We start from the raw sequence: 19570 nt of genomic DNA, 5'->3' as shown, positions 1-19570 counted from the left end.
TGGACCCACTGCCAGGACCCTGAGACACTCCCCCACTGCACCCCCTGCAGCACCCCAGAGACACCACCCACTGTACCCCCTGCCAGAACCCCGAGACACCCCCCCAACGGTACCCCCCGTCAGCGCCTCCAAGATACCCCCTCACTGGACCCACTGCCAGGACCCTGAGACACTCCCCCACTGCACCCCCTGCAGCACCCCAGAGACACCCCCCCCCACGGTACCCCCTGCCAGCATCCCTGAGACACCCCCCATGATACCTCTCGTCATCGCCTCCGAGATACCCCCCACTGCACCCCCCGCCAGCACCCCTGAGACACCCCTCCACTGTACCCCCTGCCAGAACCCCGAGACACCCCACAACGGTACCCCCCGTCAGCGCCTCCGAGATACCGCCTCACTGGACCCACTGCCAGGACCCTGAGACACTCCTTCACTGCACCCCCTGCAGCACCCCAGAGACACCCCCCCACGGTACCCCCTGCCAGCATCCCTGAGACACCCCCCATGATACCTCTCGTCATCGCCTCCGAGATACCCCCCACTGACCCCCCGCCAGCACCCCTGAGACACCGCCCACTGTACCCCCTGCCAGCATCCCTGAGACACCCCCCATGGTACCCTTCGTCATCGCCTCCGAGATACCCCCCACTGCACCCCCCGCCAGAACCCTGAGACACCCCACAACGGTACCCCCTGCCAGAACCCTGAGACACCCCACAACGGTACCCCCCGTCAGCGCCTCCGAGATACCCCCCACTGCACCCCCAGCAGCACCCCTGAGATACCCCCCATGGTACCCCTCGTCATTGCCTCCGAGATACCCCCTCACTGGACCCCCCCCCAGGACCGTGAGACACCTCCCCCACTGCACCCCCAGCAGCACCCTTGAGACACACCCTCACGGTACCCCCCCGTCAGCACCTCCGAGATAGTCCTCACTGCACCCCGTGCCAGCACCCCTGAGACACTCCCCACTGTGCCCCCTGCCAGCACCCCAAAACCCCCCCACTGCACCCACAAGACACCCCCCACTGCACCCCCACCAGCACCCCTGAGACACTCCCCACTGTGCCCCCTGCCAGCACCCTGACAGCCCCGCACTGCACCCCTGACATCCCCCACTGCACCCCCACCAGCACCCCTGAGACACTCCCCACTGTGCCCCCTGCCAGCACCCCGAGACACCCCCCCACTGCACCCCAAGAAACCCCCCTACTGCACCCCCACCAGCGTCCCTGAGACACCCTGTCACTGCACCCATACCAGCACCCCGAGACACCTCCCCACTGCACCCCCACCAGCACCCCAACTGCAGCCCCTCAGACCCTGTCAGGGTCCCTCTCTAAGAGCTCGCCCAGGCCATGCCTAGCCCCCCCCCCCACGTCCCACAGCTCTGGCTATGGTGGAGTGAGGGGGACCCCGGGGCTGACAGCTCCCCACACAGGGAGCAGTGACCCTAGTTGCACAGGCCTGGGGGCAGCTCCACCCCTTTGCCCTCGCCCCGCACTCACCCAGCCCCACGGCATGCGGGTGGACCAGCCTCAGGCAGAGCGCAGCTGCAATCCCAGCATCCACCATGTTCCCTCCGGCCACCAGCAGGTCCTTAACCTGGCGGGAGCAGGTCTCTGCAAGGCACCGACAGGCCTGGGCGTCAGGGACTGGTGGCACGGGCACTGTGGGGCCAGTCTGGCATGGCAGAGCTTGTGCGACCCCCTGCCCTGCACTCCCCACACCCTCCTGCCGGGGGTAGCATGGGTCCATCGCCCTGCCCACAGCCCCCCGGCTCCTCATGGCCCTCGGCAGCCCAGCTGTGACATTCGGTACCCCACAGCAACACCCTGGCACCCCGCAGTTCCCAGGGCGATAGGGCTATAGCATGTTCTCTACGGAGTATGTCACGCAGGGATCAATGGAAAAGTTCGCGTTTGCTGAATATGATTAGCCTGGCTCTGCGCATGCCTCATTTTTCTGTCCAAAGTTATGAATATTGACGATGTGCCAATATTTCAGAGGTGTTTGCTCCGGGGGAACACCCAGCACGTGATTCCCACCCAGCTTGGCCAGCACCTTGTGGATGAACCATTTGAGGGGAAGGGTGTGACGATGCTAAAATCTAAAGGTTTATTCATAAAAGAAAAAAGATAGAGATGAGAGCTAGAATTGGTTAAATGGAATCAATTCCATACAGTGATGGCAAAGTTCTTAGTTCAGGCTTGTAGCAGTGATGGAGTAAACTGCAGGTTCAAATCAAGTCTCTGGAGAACATCCCCCGCTGGGATGGGTCATTCAGTCCTTTGTGCAGAGCTTCAGTTTGTAGCAAAGTCCCTCCAGAGGTAGGAAGCAGGATTGAAGACAAGATGGAGATGAGGCATCAGCCTTATATAGGCACTTCCAGGTGTAAGAACCTCTTTGTTCTTACTGTGGAAAATTACAGCAAAATGGAGTTTGGAGTCACATGGGCCAGTCCCTGCACACCCTGCTGAGTTACAAGGCGTATCTGCCTCCTCTCAATGGGTCAATTGTGTAGCTGATGGTCCTTAATGGGCCATCAAGCAGGCTAGGCAGAGCTAACACCAACTTGTCTTGGGTGTCACCCAGAACTACAGCACCAATTTGAAATACAGACAGTATAGAGCCAATACTTATAACTTCAACTACAAAATGATACAGACATACAGACAGCATAATCATAACCCGTAACCCATAACTTGGTCTTAGACACCTTATATGACCCCCTTTACATAGGATTTGGTGCCACTACAGGACCTTGGTTGCAACCCATGTTCTATATGGTCCCAGTTTATATCAATAACGTCACACCCCCAACAGAAAATTGATGCAGGAAGGGATGACACAGACATCACTGACTGCATCCTAAGGATCCCCTATTCGGGACAATGCATCAGCTACAATATTCTCCTTCCCCCTTATGTGGATTAGATCCATTTCATACTCTGGAAGGGCTAAACTCCAGCGCAGCAACCTGGAGTTGGTACCTTTGGCCCTGTGCAGCCAGACCAGAGGGGCCTGATCACTCAACACAGTGAATTTTTGGTTGCACAAATAGGGCTTAAGCTGCCTGACAGCCCAGACAATGGCATAACGTCCCCTTTCAATGGGAGCGTAATTTTGCTCAGTGGGGGACAATTTCTTGCTTAGGTACGCCACGGGATGTCTCTTACCCCCCGCCCCTCTTGCATTAGCACTGCCCCCAGCCCAGTATTGGAAGCATCGGTACACAGCGAAAAAGGCTTTTCAAAATGTGGGCTGGCCAACACAGGCTCTTTGGCCAAAGCCTCTTTATGCTCTGTAATCCCTGCTCACAGGCCTCTGTCCATTGCACCCAGTCTGGTTTTTCCTTTTTCGTTAGGTCCGTGATGGGAGCAGCTATGTCACTGAATCCCTGTACAAACCTCCTGTAATAATTGGCTAGACCAATGAACGATTGGACCTGTTTCTTAGTTCTTGGGATAGGCCAGTTCTTAATGGCCTCCACCTTTGAAGGCTCAGGGCGCAGTTGCCCATTGCCCACCCTGTCACCCAGGTAGGTTACCTCAGCAGCTCCCATTTTGCATTTAGAAACCTTAACAGTTAGAGTGGCCTCCCTGAGCCGGTGCAGCACAATCCCTATGTGGTTATGGTGATCTCGCCACGAACTGCTGAAGATGGCCAGGTCGTCTATATGGGCCCTGGCAAAAGATTCTAATCCTCGTAGGACCTCGTTTATAAGTCTCATGAAAGTAGCCCCTGAATTATGCATCCCAAAGGGCAACACCTTGAACTCATACAGGCCAGATTCCACTATGAAAGCGGATTTTCCTTGTGTATCAGCATCTAGGGGAATTTGCCAATACCCCCTGGTTAGATCCAGGGTGCTTATAAACTCCCCCCCCCCCTCGCCCCCAGCGTATCTAATAAATCCTCTATTCTGGGTGTGAGGGTAAGGGTCAGGCTGAGTGATAGCATTTAGCTTCCTGTAATCCACACAAAACCTCATGGTCTTATCCTTTTGGCACCATCACAATGGGAGAGGCCCAGGGGCTCATGGATTGGGTAATTACCCCTATTGCAAACATGCTTTCCACCTCTTCCTGGATCTGCCTTTGCATCTCTCCCTTGGCCCTGTAGGCTCTGCTGGGAGCTGGGCAGGGCTCCACCGTCTGAATGGAGTGTGTCATCCTATCTGTGAGCCCTGGCCTGTTGGAGAATGTTCCTCTGTGGTGTTTTAACAACATCAGCAACTCCTCCCTTTGAGGGGGAGCTAAACTCTCCCCCATCTCAATGCTCTCGAGAGGCGTCTCCTCCTGGCTTTCAGCAACCATGTCAATCAAAGGGATGGACCCTGCCTCTTCCTCAGCACAACAAATTATGTTCACATTTACCTCCCTTGCATGGTGTGATGAACTAGGAATGTTCTTAATGTTTTCTCTGAATACGGTCTTGATACCTCAGTGTCCCCATGGCAGTTCTTAAGTATCTGGCAGAGCAAAGGTCCAGTGCACCTAAATGCCTGGCACTCTGTCTCCTAGCAACTGATGGCCTGGGCCCCTCCTCTGCAAAGGTGCCAACTGAAGGTGTTGGAGACAAAGAGATCAGGTGACCTCCTGGCCCGGGAAAGGAACTGAGCAGAGGAGGAGGGGTTGGAGGGGGTTGTTAGTCTGGAGATGGCTGGGATCAAGGAGTGAAGAGCAGACGTGGGGGGGTCTGGCTCACTGCCCCCCAGAATGGACCCGGCCGAGGGGTCCGGTTCGCTGTATCTACAAGCTCTGTTTTAGACCCTGTTCCTGTCATCGAATAAACCTCTGTGTTACTGGCTGGCTGAGAGTCACGTCTGACTGCAAAGTGGGGATGCAGGACCCTGTGGCTTCCCCAGGACCCCGCCTGGGCGGACTCACTGGGGGAAGTGCATGGAGGGGCAGAGAATGCTGAATGATCCAAGGAGAGACCCAGAAGGTGAAACCATGTGAGCTTCTTGCCCTGGAGACAGTCTGCTCCAAGGGAGAGGAGGCTCCCCAAAGTCCTGCCTGGCTTTGTGGGGAGCAGTTCCAGAGCATCGCCCAGGGACTCCATGACACATGGTAGGCCTTCATTCTGTTCACATGCACTGTCTGCACACTTCCCCGGCCATGGGGTTTTCTTACATCATAGGTAACGTCATTAATTCTTTCCAATACCTCCATGGGTCCAGTCCAAACATCCTTCATTTTGTTCCTCCGGACAGGATCTAGCACCAACACCATGTCTCCTATTTCAAACGCTCTCTCCTGAGCATCTCTGTCATACCAGGCTTTCTGAGCATCTTGGCTCTCTTTCAGATTTTGGTCAACCAACTTCATCATCTCCTGCAAACTCTCCTTGAACTGAGCCACATACTCAGTCACCGGCTGCTCTGTATCCTCCACCTGACCCTCCCATGAGTCACGAACCAAATCTAGGGGCCCCCGGACCTGCCTTCCGTAGAGCAGTTCAAAGGGAGCAAACCCTGTAGACTCTTGGGGTACACTCCTGTATGCATACAATAGATATGGCAGTAGAACATCCCAGTCATTCTGAAGTCTATCCACAGACATTTTCAACATAGACTTCAGGGTCCCATTGAACCTTTCCACTAGACCATTAGTCTGGGGGTGGTAGGGAGCAGCTTTCAGGTGTCTCACCCCACATAAATCCCACAACTGCCTGAAAATCACAGACATGAAGTTAGACCCACAGTCAGACTGTATTTCCTTGGGAAAACCCACTCTGCTAAAAATAGAGAACAAGGCCACTGCCACTGTCTCTGCCTCAATATTAGCCAAGGCGACAGCCTCAGGATATCGGGTAGCAAAGTCTACCAGCACCAGGATGTATTTCTTCCCATTTCTGGAAGGTTTTGGGAATGGCCCCACAATATCCACAGCCACTCTAGTAAAAGCCTCCCCTATAATGAGCAGAGGCTGGAGGGGCACCTTGCTAGGCCCCCTTTAATCCCTTACGCTTCTGGCACAGTTCGCAGCTCCTGCAGTAATCTCTCACCGTCTCAAAGAGGTGGGGCCACTAGAAATTTTGCTCCAGCCTGTCACACGTTTTGCCTATACCCAGATGTCCTGCAAATGGACCATCATGAGCCAACTTCAATAACAGTACCACAAGCTGTTTGCGAGCTGCAGCTTGGGAATTCTTCCTTCCCCTGGGCAGCTCCCTATACAACAGCCCATCCTGCATGAAGAACCTGCCTCTCTCTTCACTGGCTGGGACCTGACTCTGAGCATCATTCCTGGTTCTCTCTAGAGATACGTCACTTTGCTGAGCCACCATGAATTGACTCTGGCTTTTGTCTGAATTCAGAACCATCTCTGACATTTCAGACAAACCTTCACCTGATCCATCTTGAGAGACACTCTCTGTCTGTTTGCCGTCCCCCTCACTGCCATCAGTCAGGGCATCTGCCACAGACCCAAACTTCCTCTGTGACCTGGTCACCACATTCATTTGGCCAGGCACCCCCAGTATGTTATTTCCTACCAAAACATCAGCCGGAATTAAATCTCAGACAGCAGCCTTTACATTCCCTGTAAAGCCGTCCCACTCAAGGTGGATTCTAGCCATTGGCAGGTCCACAGAGTATTCAGATAATGCCACTATCATCACATATTCCCCAGGCAACATGTCCTCTGGCTTCACCAGATGTCCCTTGACTATAGATACACCCGAGCCAGTGTCTCGCCATCCCATGCATTCATCACCATTGACCTTTGCCTCCATAATAAACCTCTCACTCCCTTGCCAAGCCTCAGTTCTGACATAGCTGGTGAGCTGATCCCCTCCTCCCAGAGCACCGCAGATGAGGGGGTTGGCATTAGCCACTGCTCTGCTTGCCCCTGGACTCAAGGTGGTGCTCATAGACTCATAGACTCCAGGACTCGAAGGGACCTCGAGAGGTCATTGAGTCCAGTCCCCTGCCCTCATGGCAGGACCAAATATTGTCTAGACCATCCCTAATAGACATTTATCTAACCTACTCTTAAATATCTCCAGAGATGGAGATTCCACAACTTCCCTAGGCAATTTATTCCAGTGTTTAACTACCCTGACAGTTAGGAACTTTTTCCCTAATGTCCAACCTAAATCTCCCTTGCTGCAGTTTAAGTCCATTGCTTCTTGTTCTATCATTGGAGGCTAAGGTGAACAAGTTTTCTCCCTCCTCCTGATGACACCCTTTAGATACCTGAAAACTGCTATCATGTCCCCTCTCAGTCATCTCTTTTCCAAACTAAACAAACTCAATTCCTTCAGCTTTCCTTCATAGGTCATGATCTCAAGACCTTTAATCATTCTCATTGCTCTTCTCTGGACCCTCTCCAATTTCTCCACATCTTTCTTGAAATGCGGTGCCCAGAACTGGACACAATACTCCAGCTGAGGCCTGACCAGCACAGAGTAAAGTGGAAGAATGACTTCTCGTGTCTTGTTTACAACACACCTGTTAATGCATCCCAGAATCACGTTTGCTTTTTTTGCAACAGTATCACACTGTTGACTCATATTAAGCTTGTGGTCTACTATGACCCCTAGATCCCTTTCTGCCGTACTCCTTCCTAGACAGTCTCTTCCCATTCTGTATGTGTGAAACTGATTGTTCCTTCCTAAGTGGAGCACTTTGCATTTATCTTTATTGAACTTCATCCTGTTTACCTCAGACTATTTCTCCAATTTGTCCAGATCATTTTGAATTTTGACCCTGTCCTCCAAAGCAGTTGCAATCCCTCCCAGTTTGGTATCATCCGCAAACTTAATAAGCATACTTTCTATGCCAACATCTAAATCGTTGATGAAGATATTGAACAGAACCGGTCCCAAAACAGACCCCTGCGGAACCCCACTTGTTATACCTTTCCAGCAGGATTGGGAGCCATTAATAACTACTCTTTGAGTACGGTTAGCCAGACAGTTATGCACCCACCTTATAGCAGCCCCATCTAAATTGTACTTTCCTAGTTTATCTATAAGAATATCATGCGAGACCATATCAAATGCCTTACTAAAGTCTAGGTATATCACATCCACCGCTTCTCCCTTATCCACAAGGCTCGTTATCCTATCAAAGAACGCTATCGGATTAGTTTGACACGATTTGTTCTTTACAAATCCATGCTGGCTATTCCCTATCACCTTACCACCTTCCAAGTGTTTGCAGATGATTTCTTTAATTACCTGCTCCATTATCTTCCCTGGCACAGAAGTTAAACTAACTGGTCTGTAGTTTCCTGGGTTGTTTTTATTTCCCTTTTTATAGATGGGCACTATATTTGCCCCCTTCCAGTCTTCTGGAATCTCTCCCGTCTCCCATGATTTCCCAAAGATAATAGCTAGAGGCTCAGATACCTCTTCTATTAACTCCTTGAGTATTCTAGGATGCATTTCATCAGGCCCTGGTGACTTGCAGGCATCTAACTTAGTTCTAAGTGATTTTTTACTTGCTCTTTTTTTATTTTATCTTCTAAACCTACCCTCTTCCCGTAAGCATTCACTATATTAGACATTCCTTCGGACTTCTCAGTGAAGACCGAAACAAAGAAGTCATTAAGCATCTCTGCCATTTCCAAGTCTCCCGTTACTGTTTCCCCCTCCTCACTGAGCAGGGGGCCTACCCTGTCCTTGGTCTTCCTCTTGCTTCTAATGTATTGATAAAAAGTCTTCTTGTTTCCCTTTATTCCCATAGCTAGTTTGAGCTCATTTTGTGCCTTTGCCTTTCTAATTTTGCCCCTGCATTCCTGTGCTGTTTGCCTATATTCATCCTTTGTAATCTGACCTAGTTTCCATTTTTTATATGACTCCTTTTTATTTTGTAGGTCATGCAAGATCTCGTGGTTAAGCCAAGCTGGTCTTTTGCCACATTTTCTATCTTTCCTGCCCAGCGGAATAGCTTGCTTTTGGGCCCTTAATAGTGTCCCTTTGAAAAACTGCCAACTCTCCTCAGTTGTTTTTCCCCTCAGTCTTGATTCCCATGGGACCTTACCTATCAGCTCTCTGAGCTTACCAAAATCCACCCTCCTGAAATCCATTGTCTCTATTTTGCCGTACTCCCTTCTACCCTTCCTTAGAATTGCAAACTCTATGATTTCATGATCACTTTCACCCAAGCTTATGTTGTGCTGTTGTGGCTTGGCTCAGCCTGGGTGCTCAGAGTAATGGAATTGGCATCTACTGTGGCTTTTGGGGTTGCTGGTTTTGGGCTGCCCTTTAGGGTCGAGCAATCTGGTCTTATGTGGCCAAGCATCCCACAGTGATAGCATGTAACCGGTTTATGTTTGGGGTGAGAGTTCCCAACCTCTACGCCCCCGGGAGCCACCTTACAAGAGTCAGGGCCAGGTTTACCTTTAAATCCTTCCCTCCTCTTGAACTGGGGAGAATGGTGACTACTTTTCCCTTGGGGTTTATACTCTTCCCGAGCCCTATTTTGGGTATGTGCATCTGCAATCTCTGCAGCCCGTAGGACTGACTCGGGGTCCCTATCACACACAGCTGCTCTCACGTGGTCAGGCACAATGTTTAAGAACTGTTCCAAAGTTATTAAATCCAGCAGCTTTTCAAAACTCCCATGTGCCTTTGCTCCCATCACCCACTTTTTAACAAAACCCATCAGCTTATGAGCACATTCTACAAAAGTACAGTCATTAGACATCTTAAACTTTCTAAACTTAACTCTGTAAGAATCAGGAGTAACCTTGAACCGCCTTAACACAGAATCTTTAAACCACCCATAATCCAGGCTTCTTGTTCCCCCAAATCATTAAATGCCTCCCTGGCTTTTCCAGTCAGTCTGGTCAGCAGGACGGGCATTCACTGATCATTGGGGATCTGATACAGAGTGCAGAGGCGCTCAAAGGTGGACAAAAACTCCTCTATATCCTCCATATCATTGTAGATGGGACACATCTTTTCCCAGTTCTTCTCCTGGCGGTGGGTATGTGGAGTACCAGGTGGCGATGACTTTCTCCGCTCTTGCATTACTTGGAGCTGCAGTCTGGCCGTCTTCTGTTCCATCTGTCGAGCTCTCTCCTCAGCAGCCAGTAATTCCAGATGCTCCTTACGAGCTTTTTCTTCTCTCTCAGCAGCTTCTCTTTCAAATTCAGCTATTTTCTGCCTTTCCAGCAGGTCTGCTAGTTTCTGTTCATGCTCGAATTGCAGTTTATTGGCTGCCTCTTTCATTCGAATTGCTTCTGCAGTCTCTGTATTATCAGGTAAGGGCTGTGCTCCTGCCTCCTGATCACCGGCCATTAGCAGATCTCTTAGTTCTTGATTTGTAGCTTTCTTTCTAAAGCTTATCCCCTTTTCTGAACACAAATCTTCCAGGGCTTTTTTGTCAAGACCCTCATATGCCCTTTGCTCATCCATTGCAACTGCTCTTTAACCAACCGAACTCTCAGTCCCAAAATTCGAATTTGGATAGCGTGGGGTTCTGACCCAAAGCTTAATTGACCTGGTTCTGTGGATCCTAGCACAACTACGCCACTGTGACGTTGTGATTTTGGCGGGACCCAACTGAGAGTGCCAGTTCAGGACCAATTGCTCAAACAGAGCAGTCACAGCCCCAGGCTGGGGTTTTTCCATCTCTAAGGCAAACCAAACCAGCCAGACAAAAAGGACTTCGGTTTTACCCCACTGGCTGACCACAAGTCACACAAGCAATTTCCTTAGACACACCAGTCTCCCAGTATCACCATCAGTGCCACCCGTCCTGGGATGAATGGTTATGAAAACCAACACCCCAGTAAAAGAAAACGGTTCTCTCGATCCCAAAGGACCAAGCCCCAGACCCAGGTCAATATACACATTAGATCTTACCCACAAATCACGCTGTTGCCAATCCTTTAGAATCTAAAATCTAAAGGTTTATTCATAAAGCGAAAAAGAGAGAGATGAGAGCTAGAATTGGTTAAATGGAATCAATTCCATACAGTGATGGCAAAGTTCTTAGTTCAGGCTTGTAGCAGTGATGGAGTAAACTGCAGGTTCAAATCAAGTCTCTGGAGAACATCCCCCGCTGGGATGGGTCGTTCAGTCCTTTGTGCAGAGCTTCAGTTTGTAGCAAAGTCCCTCCAGAGGTAGGAAGCAGGATTGAAGACAAGATGGAGATGAGGCATCAGCCTTATATTGGCTCTTCCCGGTGTAAGAACACTTTGTTCTTACTGTGGAAAATTACAGCAAAATGGAGTTTGGAGTCACATGGGCAAGTCCCTGCACACCCTGCTGAGTTACAAGGCGCATCTGCCTCCTCTCAATGGGTCAATTGTGTAGCTGATGGTCCTTAATGGGCCATCAAGCAGGCTAAGCAGAGCTAACACCAACTTGTCTTGGGTGTCACCCAGAACTACAGCACCAATTTGAAATACAGACAGTATAGAGCCAATACTTATAACTTCAACTATAAAATGCTACAGACATACAGACAGCATAATCATAACCAGCAACCCATAACCTGGTCTTAGACACCTTATATGACCCCCTTTACATAGGATTTGGTGCCACTACAGGACCTTGGTTGCAACCCATGTTCTATATGGTCCCAGTTGATATCAATAACGTCACAAAGGGCCATTAAGAAACACAATAGAAGAAGCTTCTCCCCACCTGGGGGGCCTTCCTGTGGACATGGAGAATGGCTGCTCTGACACAGGGAAGCATGTGAGGACAGGTGGCCAGATCATGTGACGCTGGACTCCATCTTGTGCCTGTATCTTGCCACAAACTGTGCTGGGGGCTTCTGTTTGGGACAAGGAAGTTCCCTCCACATGGGAGAAGCTATAAAAGGGGGAAGTGACATCATCACTTGGCCTCACTCCCCCTGCCCCCAACTCAACACCTGGAAACACGGCTAGAGGGAAAAGCCTTGGAACATGGGAGGGGGCCCAGCTGGAAAGGAGCATTTCCAAACTGTGCATGGAGGATCTAGGAAGTGCCTGTACCATCAGGGGAGACACTGCTGGAGTCAAGTCCTGCCTAGTGTATAGAACTCAGATTGTGTTGTTGTTTTATTTCTTAGGTAACCAACTCTGATCTGTTAACTATTACTACTAATCACTTACAATCTCTCTCTCTGTAAGTAGTAAATCTGTTTTATATTTTTTACCTAAGACAGGGTGTTGTTTAAAGTGCAAAGGGAAATCTGCTCAGGAATAGGGGCTGGTGCATTGTCCTCTACACACTGAGGGAGGGCAGACTGGGTAATAACTTACTCTGGTTGGCACAGCTCTGGGGTCCTAGGCTGCGGGGGTCAGGGGAACTGGCTGGAGCCTCTCTCTTGTTGGTTCATGAGTGGCTGCTGAAAGTATTCATGCAACTCAGCTGGGAGTGTCCCTGTCTGTAAGTAGCTGTGTGAGTGCAGGACCTGGAGGGGTCTGCAGCCTGTCACAGCATCCCAGTGCGAGAGGGAGCCCAGGTTTGGTGAGACAGAGGGCTCAGCAGTACCCCAGTTCCAGGTTGTACCCCGGGGAGCCCATGACGGCGACCCGAGGGGTAGCCAGCCTGAACACAGCAGGAGGAAGCGGTGCCCTCTGGGGGGCCTGGGCTGGGCTGGGGCCTGTACCCGATGCTCACTTGAGCTGCTGATGAGGGTGGCATGATAGTAAACACCCCGTGCATGCATGTGAGCTGCCGATGGGACGTCTCCAGGCTCCTTCTGTGCCCCCATCTGCCCGGTGCCACCATCCTGCCCGTGAGCCTGGGCACCGCCCAGCCACGAGGCGCCCACGGTCATCTGGTAAAAGGCCAAGGCCAAGGCCAGTGCCAGCAGCACCAGGGCTGAGAAGATGCGGGTGCAGGTCTCCCGGTGGTGCTGCTGAAGCGGGGATCTGCAGAGAGCCAGAGAGAACAGAGCGATCAGTCCCCGCGGTAGCCAGACAGCTGTGCAGCCTGTGCTCCGGGTCGCGCCCGGGAGGGAGGCTCCGGGCAGACTGCGGGGGGCACCGGAGAGCAGGACGGAGGCAGCCGCAGAACTATGGGTGCACTGGCGGGAGTCCAGGGGTGAACATCCGGGGGTGGGTCAGGACGCAGGGGCATCAGCAGAGCTAGAGGTGCAAGGCTCGGGGAGCGGGGGCGGGTCAGGACAGAGGGGCACCACAGAGCTAGGGGGGGCAGCCCAGGGCTGGGGGAACGCGGGGGGGGGTCAGGACGGCAGGACACCACAGAGCCGTGGGGGAGAGCCCAGGTCTGGGGGAGCAGGGGGAGGGTCAGGACGGAGGGGCACCACAGAGCTGTGGGGGGGAGCCCAGGGCTGGGGGTCAGGACAGAGGAGCACCACAGAGCTGTGGGGGGGAGCCCAGGGCTGGGGGTCAGGACAGAGGGGCGCCACAGAGCTGTGAGGGGAGCCCAGGGCTGTGGGTCAGGACGGAGGGGCACCACAGAGCTGTGGGGTGGAGCCCAGGGCTGGGGGAGCACGGGGGGGGGTCAAGACGGAGGGGCACCGCAGAGCTGTGGGGGCAGCCCAGGGCTGGGGGAGCACGGGGGGGGGGTCAGGACGGAGGGGCACCGCAGAGCTGTGGGGGGAGCCCAGGGCTGGGGGAGCACGGGGGGGGTCAAGACGGAGGGGCACCGCAGAGCTGTGGGGGCAGCCCAGGGCTGGGGGAGCACGGGGGGGGGGTCAGGACGGAGGGGCACCGCCGAGCGGTGGGGGGAGCCCAGGGCTGGGGGAGCATGGGGGGGGGTCAGGACGGAGGGGCACCGCCGAGCGGTGGGGGGAGCCCAGGGCTGGGGGAGCATGGGGGGGGTCAGGACGGAGGGGCACCGCCGAGCGGTGGGGGGAGCCCAGGGCTGGGGGAGCACGGGGGGGGGTCAGGACGGAGGGGCACCGCCGAGCGGTGGGGGGAGCCCAGGGCTGGGGGAGCACGGGGGGGGTCAGGACGGAGGGGCACCGCCGAGCGGTGGGGGGAGCCCAGGGCTGGGAGCCAGCTCCACTCGCCAGCCTGTCCCGCTGCCCCAGGAGGCTGGGAGGAAGCTGGGAGATCTGCTGCTGCCTAGTGGGATTCGTGAGGCCCATTCAGCTCCCGTAACAGGATTACAGCCAAATTCACCAGCCGCCGGGAGCCGAGCTGCAGCCAAGGCCAGGGGCTGAGAGAGCTCGGGCGCTTTGTGGGAGGGGGCTCCCGGGGCAGGCAGGGCAGGGAGGAAGAGGCAAGGGGTGGGGCAGGCCACTCGATCTGCACCCACGCAGGTGCCTCACGCCTGGTGCAATCTAGGGAGGGGGGAGCTGGGCCTGGCACCAAACGGTGAGCCACCCGCCCAGACTCCAGGCCCGGGGAGGGGCCAGCTGAGCCAGTGTCCCCACCCCCTCCCCTGATGCCAAGGGTCCGGGGTGTTGTGTGTCACCCGTACCCCTTCCCTGCCACTGGCCTGAGCGCTCCCAGCAGCACAGCCAGCGCCTCGCTGGGGCAGACGCGGGGCCCTGGTCCAGGCCCCTCCCGCTGCAGCTCCCTCGGGCTGCCTGTCTGGTCCCGCCCCAGCAGTGCCCAGAGTCGGGCAAAGCCACGTAGCTTGCGGCAGGGCCAGCGCCCATCTGGGACGCGGGCCCATCGATGCCACTGGCACCATGCTCGCTGTTCTTTACAAGCTCTCCGGCCTCAGATCGGGCACCCTCGCTGCAGCTCCCCCCCACTGCCATGGTGCCCGTCCCGAAGGGCAGCGGGCGAGGTGACATAGCGACACTCAGGCCCTGGGAGACGTGCCCGCGGGGGGCGAGACTGAAGGGCTGAGGGAACTTTGTTGAGACTTATGCCCTTATGGTCTGGGAGTGAGAGCGAGTCACCGGGGAAACACATGTCCTGGTGCTGTCACCCCTCCCCGGCTAGCCCGTGCTGCAGCGTATTGCTCCACTCTGCACTGCTCCAACACCCCAGAAAGGTCTGGGGGGTGGTATTTCTGGAGGATCCAGTGATCGGGGCTGGATCCCACAGGGGACACTGCAGGGCCTCCAGGGCTGGGTGGATCCGTGGGCAGCCTGCAGGGCTGGTGCAGCCCAGCGAGAGGGCTGGAGGGGTGGGGGTGGCAGGGAACTGGCATGACCCCCTCCCGCTGCAGGCAGGGGTAACAAGGTGACTGGGGTGCCCCGAGAAGCGTCACACCGTCATCCAGCCTGGCATACAGGCCCGGCCCCCCAGCGCTAGCAGGCAGAGGGAGGCTGGGCCGTTCCAGGCACTCCCCTGCAGGGCGACTGCCAGCCCCACCTAGCTCCCCCCCCGTATGCTGGGCAGCCCCCAGCCAGCCGTGCTCATCCCCAGCGCTGTTGCTCGCAGTGCCCACAGGCCCTGCAATGGGGTGAGCCCTGTGCTCTGGATCTGGGCCCAAGTGGTTCCATTGCGGGATCCGAGCCCTGACTCGGCACAGCCCAGGGGCCAGGGGCAGTGGCGGGCAGAGCCAGCGCTGGCCGAGGGACGGGGTTTTCAGGCAGGCTCTCTCCAGGCCCGGCCGGGGCTCACCGGCTCTGCACTCTCGCTGGGAGCCGCGGGCCCCAGAGCTGCAGTCTGGGTGTCCGTGCGGCCAGGCCAGCCCCAGGCACTGACCTCTCCCTACCCGTCCGGGTCTGTGTCGCCATCCCGGTGGTCCCCGGGCAGGGGGAGCTGGCCCTTGGCCCCCAGCAGTCGGGGCGCGGCCCCTTCCCCTGCTGGCTGAGGGGCCCCCGAGCAGGGGTGAATGGTTCATTAAATACCTGGCTGGCTGCACGGAGCCAGGCTGCGTCTCCCAGGGCCCCCGAGTCCCAGGGCAGCTCCTGGGCTCCAGCCGGGCCTGACGATCCACACGTGCGTGCTGCCGCGAGCGGCTCACCTGGGCCGAATGTCCCTGTGCTGGAGGGGAGCCCAGGCCCCATGGGGGTCCAAGGAGCCTATCAGCCCCTGGGGGCAACGTGGGCAAGCCAGGGGCCGGGCGTGGGGGGCGGAGCGGATGGGCTGGGCGGGGTGGGGGGGGCAAGCCAGGGGCTGAGCTGGGCGTGGGGGGCAGGGGTGATAGGCGAGGAGGGGGCCAGCCAGGGGCTGGGAGAGGGGGACAGGGGGGATGGGCGAGGGGGGCAGCACAGCTCCCCCGTTAACGCTCGGGAGCCAATCTCTGATGGGGGGTGGGGGGTGCCCTGCACAGCCAGCCCGGCCCCCCAGCAGCTGCCCGGCCCGGTGTAGGGCGGCCGTAGGGCCAGGCACGGTGCAGCCCCCACTGCAGCTGGCACGTGGGGCCGGGGGGCAGCCCCGGGACTGCGGGGCCCCCGTGGGAGTAGGGGGCGGTTATAGGGCCAGGTGGAGGCTGGGCGGTGTTGGGAGGCTCGGCCTGGGGGGGGGGCAGGCGGCACCTGCCGGGGACCTGCGGGCGGGCGGGGCTGGTCTCCGCTCCGCTCTGGTCCGCACTCACCAGCCCGGTCTGGTCCGCAGCTCCATCACCTCCCCGTCACTGTCCCCCAGCCGCTGGTACCGGGTCGGGGCTGCCGCCTCCATGCCGGCCGGGCTCTGCATCTGCCGCGGCTTCCAGGTCTGCCCCCATCCAGGGATCCCCCGCCCCGATGCCTCGGTGACGGGCGCCGCTGAGACCTGGGGCGGGCCAGGGCACGGGGAGCCCGCAGGGAGCAGCAGCCACCACCCCCAGGGAGAGAGGGGATTTCCCGGGGGAGGGGGTCTGGGCCTCGGCCCTGCACGGGGGGCTGGGGCTGGCGGGGGGGGCCACACTGGGGCTGGCATCAAAGGTCCCGTGGCTATTAGCCCTAAATCCTGCCTGCCACCCTGCACTGGCCCTGCAGGCTCGGCAGGACACATGGGCCCGGAGGGGGCTGACACATCTTGGGGCACCGGGTCGCTGCCACTTTCTCAGGGCTGTGCCCACCAGGGAAATGCTGCCCAGGTGCCAGCGGCAGGCAGCACAGACGCTCCGCTCTCCGGGTCTGGGAGCCCTGCTCACTCCCTCCAGGCTAGAGCTTTGCACACTCATTTGTCACACCAGTGTCCAGCCCCTTGTCCTCCGCACACCAGCCGGGCACAGATCTACTGCCTCGGGGTCATCGGTCTCCCCTGTCCAGCTCTCCTGGGCACCTGGCTCGTAGGCAGGGTCACTGTAAGCCAAGCGGACGTTTCTTTACCAGGTAGAGTGAAACCAAAGCAAGTTGGAGGATCTGGAAACCAGGGCCGGCTCCAGACACCAGCTTATCAAGCAGGTTCTTGGGGCGGCAACTCCGGAGTGGGGCGGCACTTTCAGGGATTCCGCGGCAATTCGGTGGAGGGTCCCTCTGTGACGATGCGGTTCTGGCAGGACCCAACTGAGAGTGCCAATTCAGGACCAATTGCTCAAACAGGGCAGTCACAGCCCTAGGCTGGGGTTTTTCCACCTCTAAGGCAAACCAAACCAGCCAGACAAAAAGGACTTTGGTTTCACCCCACTGGCTGACCACAAGTCACACAAGCAGTTTCCTTAGACACTCCAGTCTCCCAGTATCACCACCAGTCCCACTCGTCCTGGGGATGTATGGTTATGAAAACCAACACCCCAATAAAAGAGAAAACGGTTCTCTTGATCCCAAAGAATCAAGCCCCAGACCCAGGTCAATATACACATCAGATCTTACCCACAAATCACGCTGTTGCCAATCCCTTAGAATCTAAAATCTAAAGGTTTATTCATAAAAGGAAAAAGAGAGAGATGAGAGCTAGAATTGGTTAAATGGAATCAATTCCATACAGTAATGGGAAAGTTCTTAGTTCAGGCTTGTAGCAGTGATGGAATAAACTGCAGGTTCAAATCAAGTCTCTGGAGAACATCCCCCACTGGGATGGGTCCTCAGTCCCTTGTGTAGAGCTTCAGCTTGTAGCAAAGTCCCTCCAGAGGTAAGAAGCAGGATTGGAGACAAGATGGAGATGAGGCATCAGCCTTATATAGGCTCTTCCAGGTGTAAGAACACTTCTTTGTTCTTACTGTGGAAAATTACAGCAAAATGGAGTTTGGAGTCACATGGGCAAGTCCCTGCACACCCTGCTGAGTCACAAGGCGTATCTGCCTCCTCTCAATGGGTCAATTATGTAGCTGATGGTCCTTAATGGGCCATCAAGCAGGCTAAGCAGAGCTAACACCCGCTTGTCTGGGATGTTTCCCAGAACTGCAGCACCAATTTGAAATACAGATAGTATACAGCCAATACTTATAACTTCAACTACAAAATGCTACAGACATACAGACAGCATAATCATAACCAGTAACCCATAACCTGGTCTTAGACACCTTATATGACCTCCTTTACATAAGGTTTGGTGCCACTACAGGACCTTGGTTGCAAACCATGTTCTATATGGTCCCAGTTTATATCAATAACGTCACACTGAGCAAGTGCAGGATGGTGGTAGAATGTGCATTTGGCCATTTAAAGGTGCGCTGGTGCACATTACTGACTTGCTCAGACCTCAGCCAAACCAATGTCCCCTTTGTTATTGCTGCTTGCTGTGTGCTCCACAATCTCTGTGAGAGTGAGGGGGAGACTTTATGGCAGGGTGGGAGGCTGAGGCAAATCGCCTGGCTGCTGACTACGCGCAGCCAGACACCGGGGCGATTAGAAGAGCACACCAGGAAGCGGTGCGCGTCAGAGAAGCCTTGAAAACGAGTTTCATCATGGGCCAGGGTACGGTGTGACTGTTGTGTTTGTTTCCCTTTGATGAAACCCTCCCTTGATTAACTCATTCCCTGTAAGCAACAAGGAAATAAAATCACTATCATTTAAAAATCATGTATTCTTTATTAATTCATTATAAAAAGAGGGAGAGAACTGACAAGGTAGCCTGGGTGTGGTTTGGGAGGAGGATAGGAGGGAAGGAAAAGGCCGCTAAAAAAATGTCAAAATAATAGCAGCCTTTTGGTTGGGCTGTCCACGGGAGTGGAGTGGGCGGGTGCACGAAGCCTCCCCCCAAGCGTTCTTACACGTCTGGGTGAGGAGGATGTGGAACATGGTGAGGGGTGAGGGTGGTTACACAGGGGCTGCAGCACACTCTGTGACCCTGCTGCTGTTCCTGAAAGTCCACCAGACGTCGGAGGATGTCAGTTTGATCATGCAGCAGCCCCAGCATTGCATCCTGCCACCGCTGAACTTCCTGCCTACACCTCTGATGTTCCTGCTGCCACCTCTCATCTCGAGCGTCCCTCCTGTCCTCACCTTGGTCCCTCCTGTCCTCACGTTCACTGCCATCTTTCCTGTACTTTGATACCGCGTCCTTCCATTCATTCAGATGAGCTCCTTCATTGTGGGTCACTTCCACGATTTCCGAGAACATTTTGTCTCGCGTCTTTTTTTTCTGCTGTGTTATCTGAGCTAGCCTTTGGGATGGAGTAGGGAGGCTTGAAAAATTTGCAGCTGCATGAGGGAGGGAAAAAAGGGAGAGAAGTATTTTAAAAGAGACTTTTAACAGAACAATGCTTATACTCTTTCATGGTGAACAACACTATTCACCTTACACAGCACGTGTGATTTCACTACAAGTTCGCATTTTGCATCTTAATATTGAGTGCCTGCGGCTCTGGTGTTAGAGATCTCCCAGGCGCAGGCCCGGGCAGCAGAATTCGGCTTGCATGCGGCCAT

At 55.2% G+C, this 19570-nt stretch overlaps 1 protein-coding gene across 1 annotated transcript in view; it reads right to left on the bottom strand.

Annotated features, from left to right (window-relative positions):
- GGT6 (gamma-glutamyltransferase 6) overlaps positions 1 to 19570 on the bottom strand; it is a 50713-nt gene that overhangs the window by 2432 nt on the left and 28711 nt on the right. The window contains 6 exon segments of the mRNA XM_030567999.1: positions 1515 to 1628; positions 12583 to 12836; positions 14356 to 14536; positions 15802 to 15821; positions 16375 to 16550; positions 16981 to 17065. Of these exon segments, the coding sequence (XP_030423859.1) occupies positions 1515 to 1628; positions 12583 to 12836; positions 14356 to 14536; positions 15802 to 15821; positions 16375 to 16550; positions 16981 to 17065 (830 nt within the window).

This window comes from Gopherus evgoodei, chromosome 6 (assembly GCF_007399415.2).
Source record: "Gopherus evgoodei ecotype Sinaloan lineage chromosome 6, rGopEvg1_v1.p, whole genome shotgun sequence".
Taxonomy (NCBI): Eukaryota; Metazoa; Chordata; order Testudines; family Testudinidae; genus Gopherus; species Gopherus evgoodei.
The sequence above is the reverse complement of the archived record's forward strand: the minus strand, read 5'-3'. Positions and strand labels throughout refer to the sequence as shown.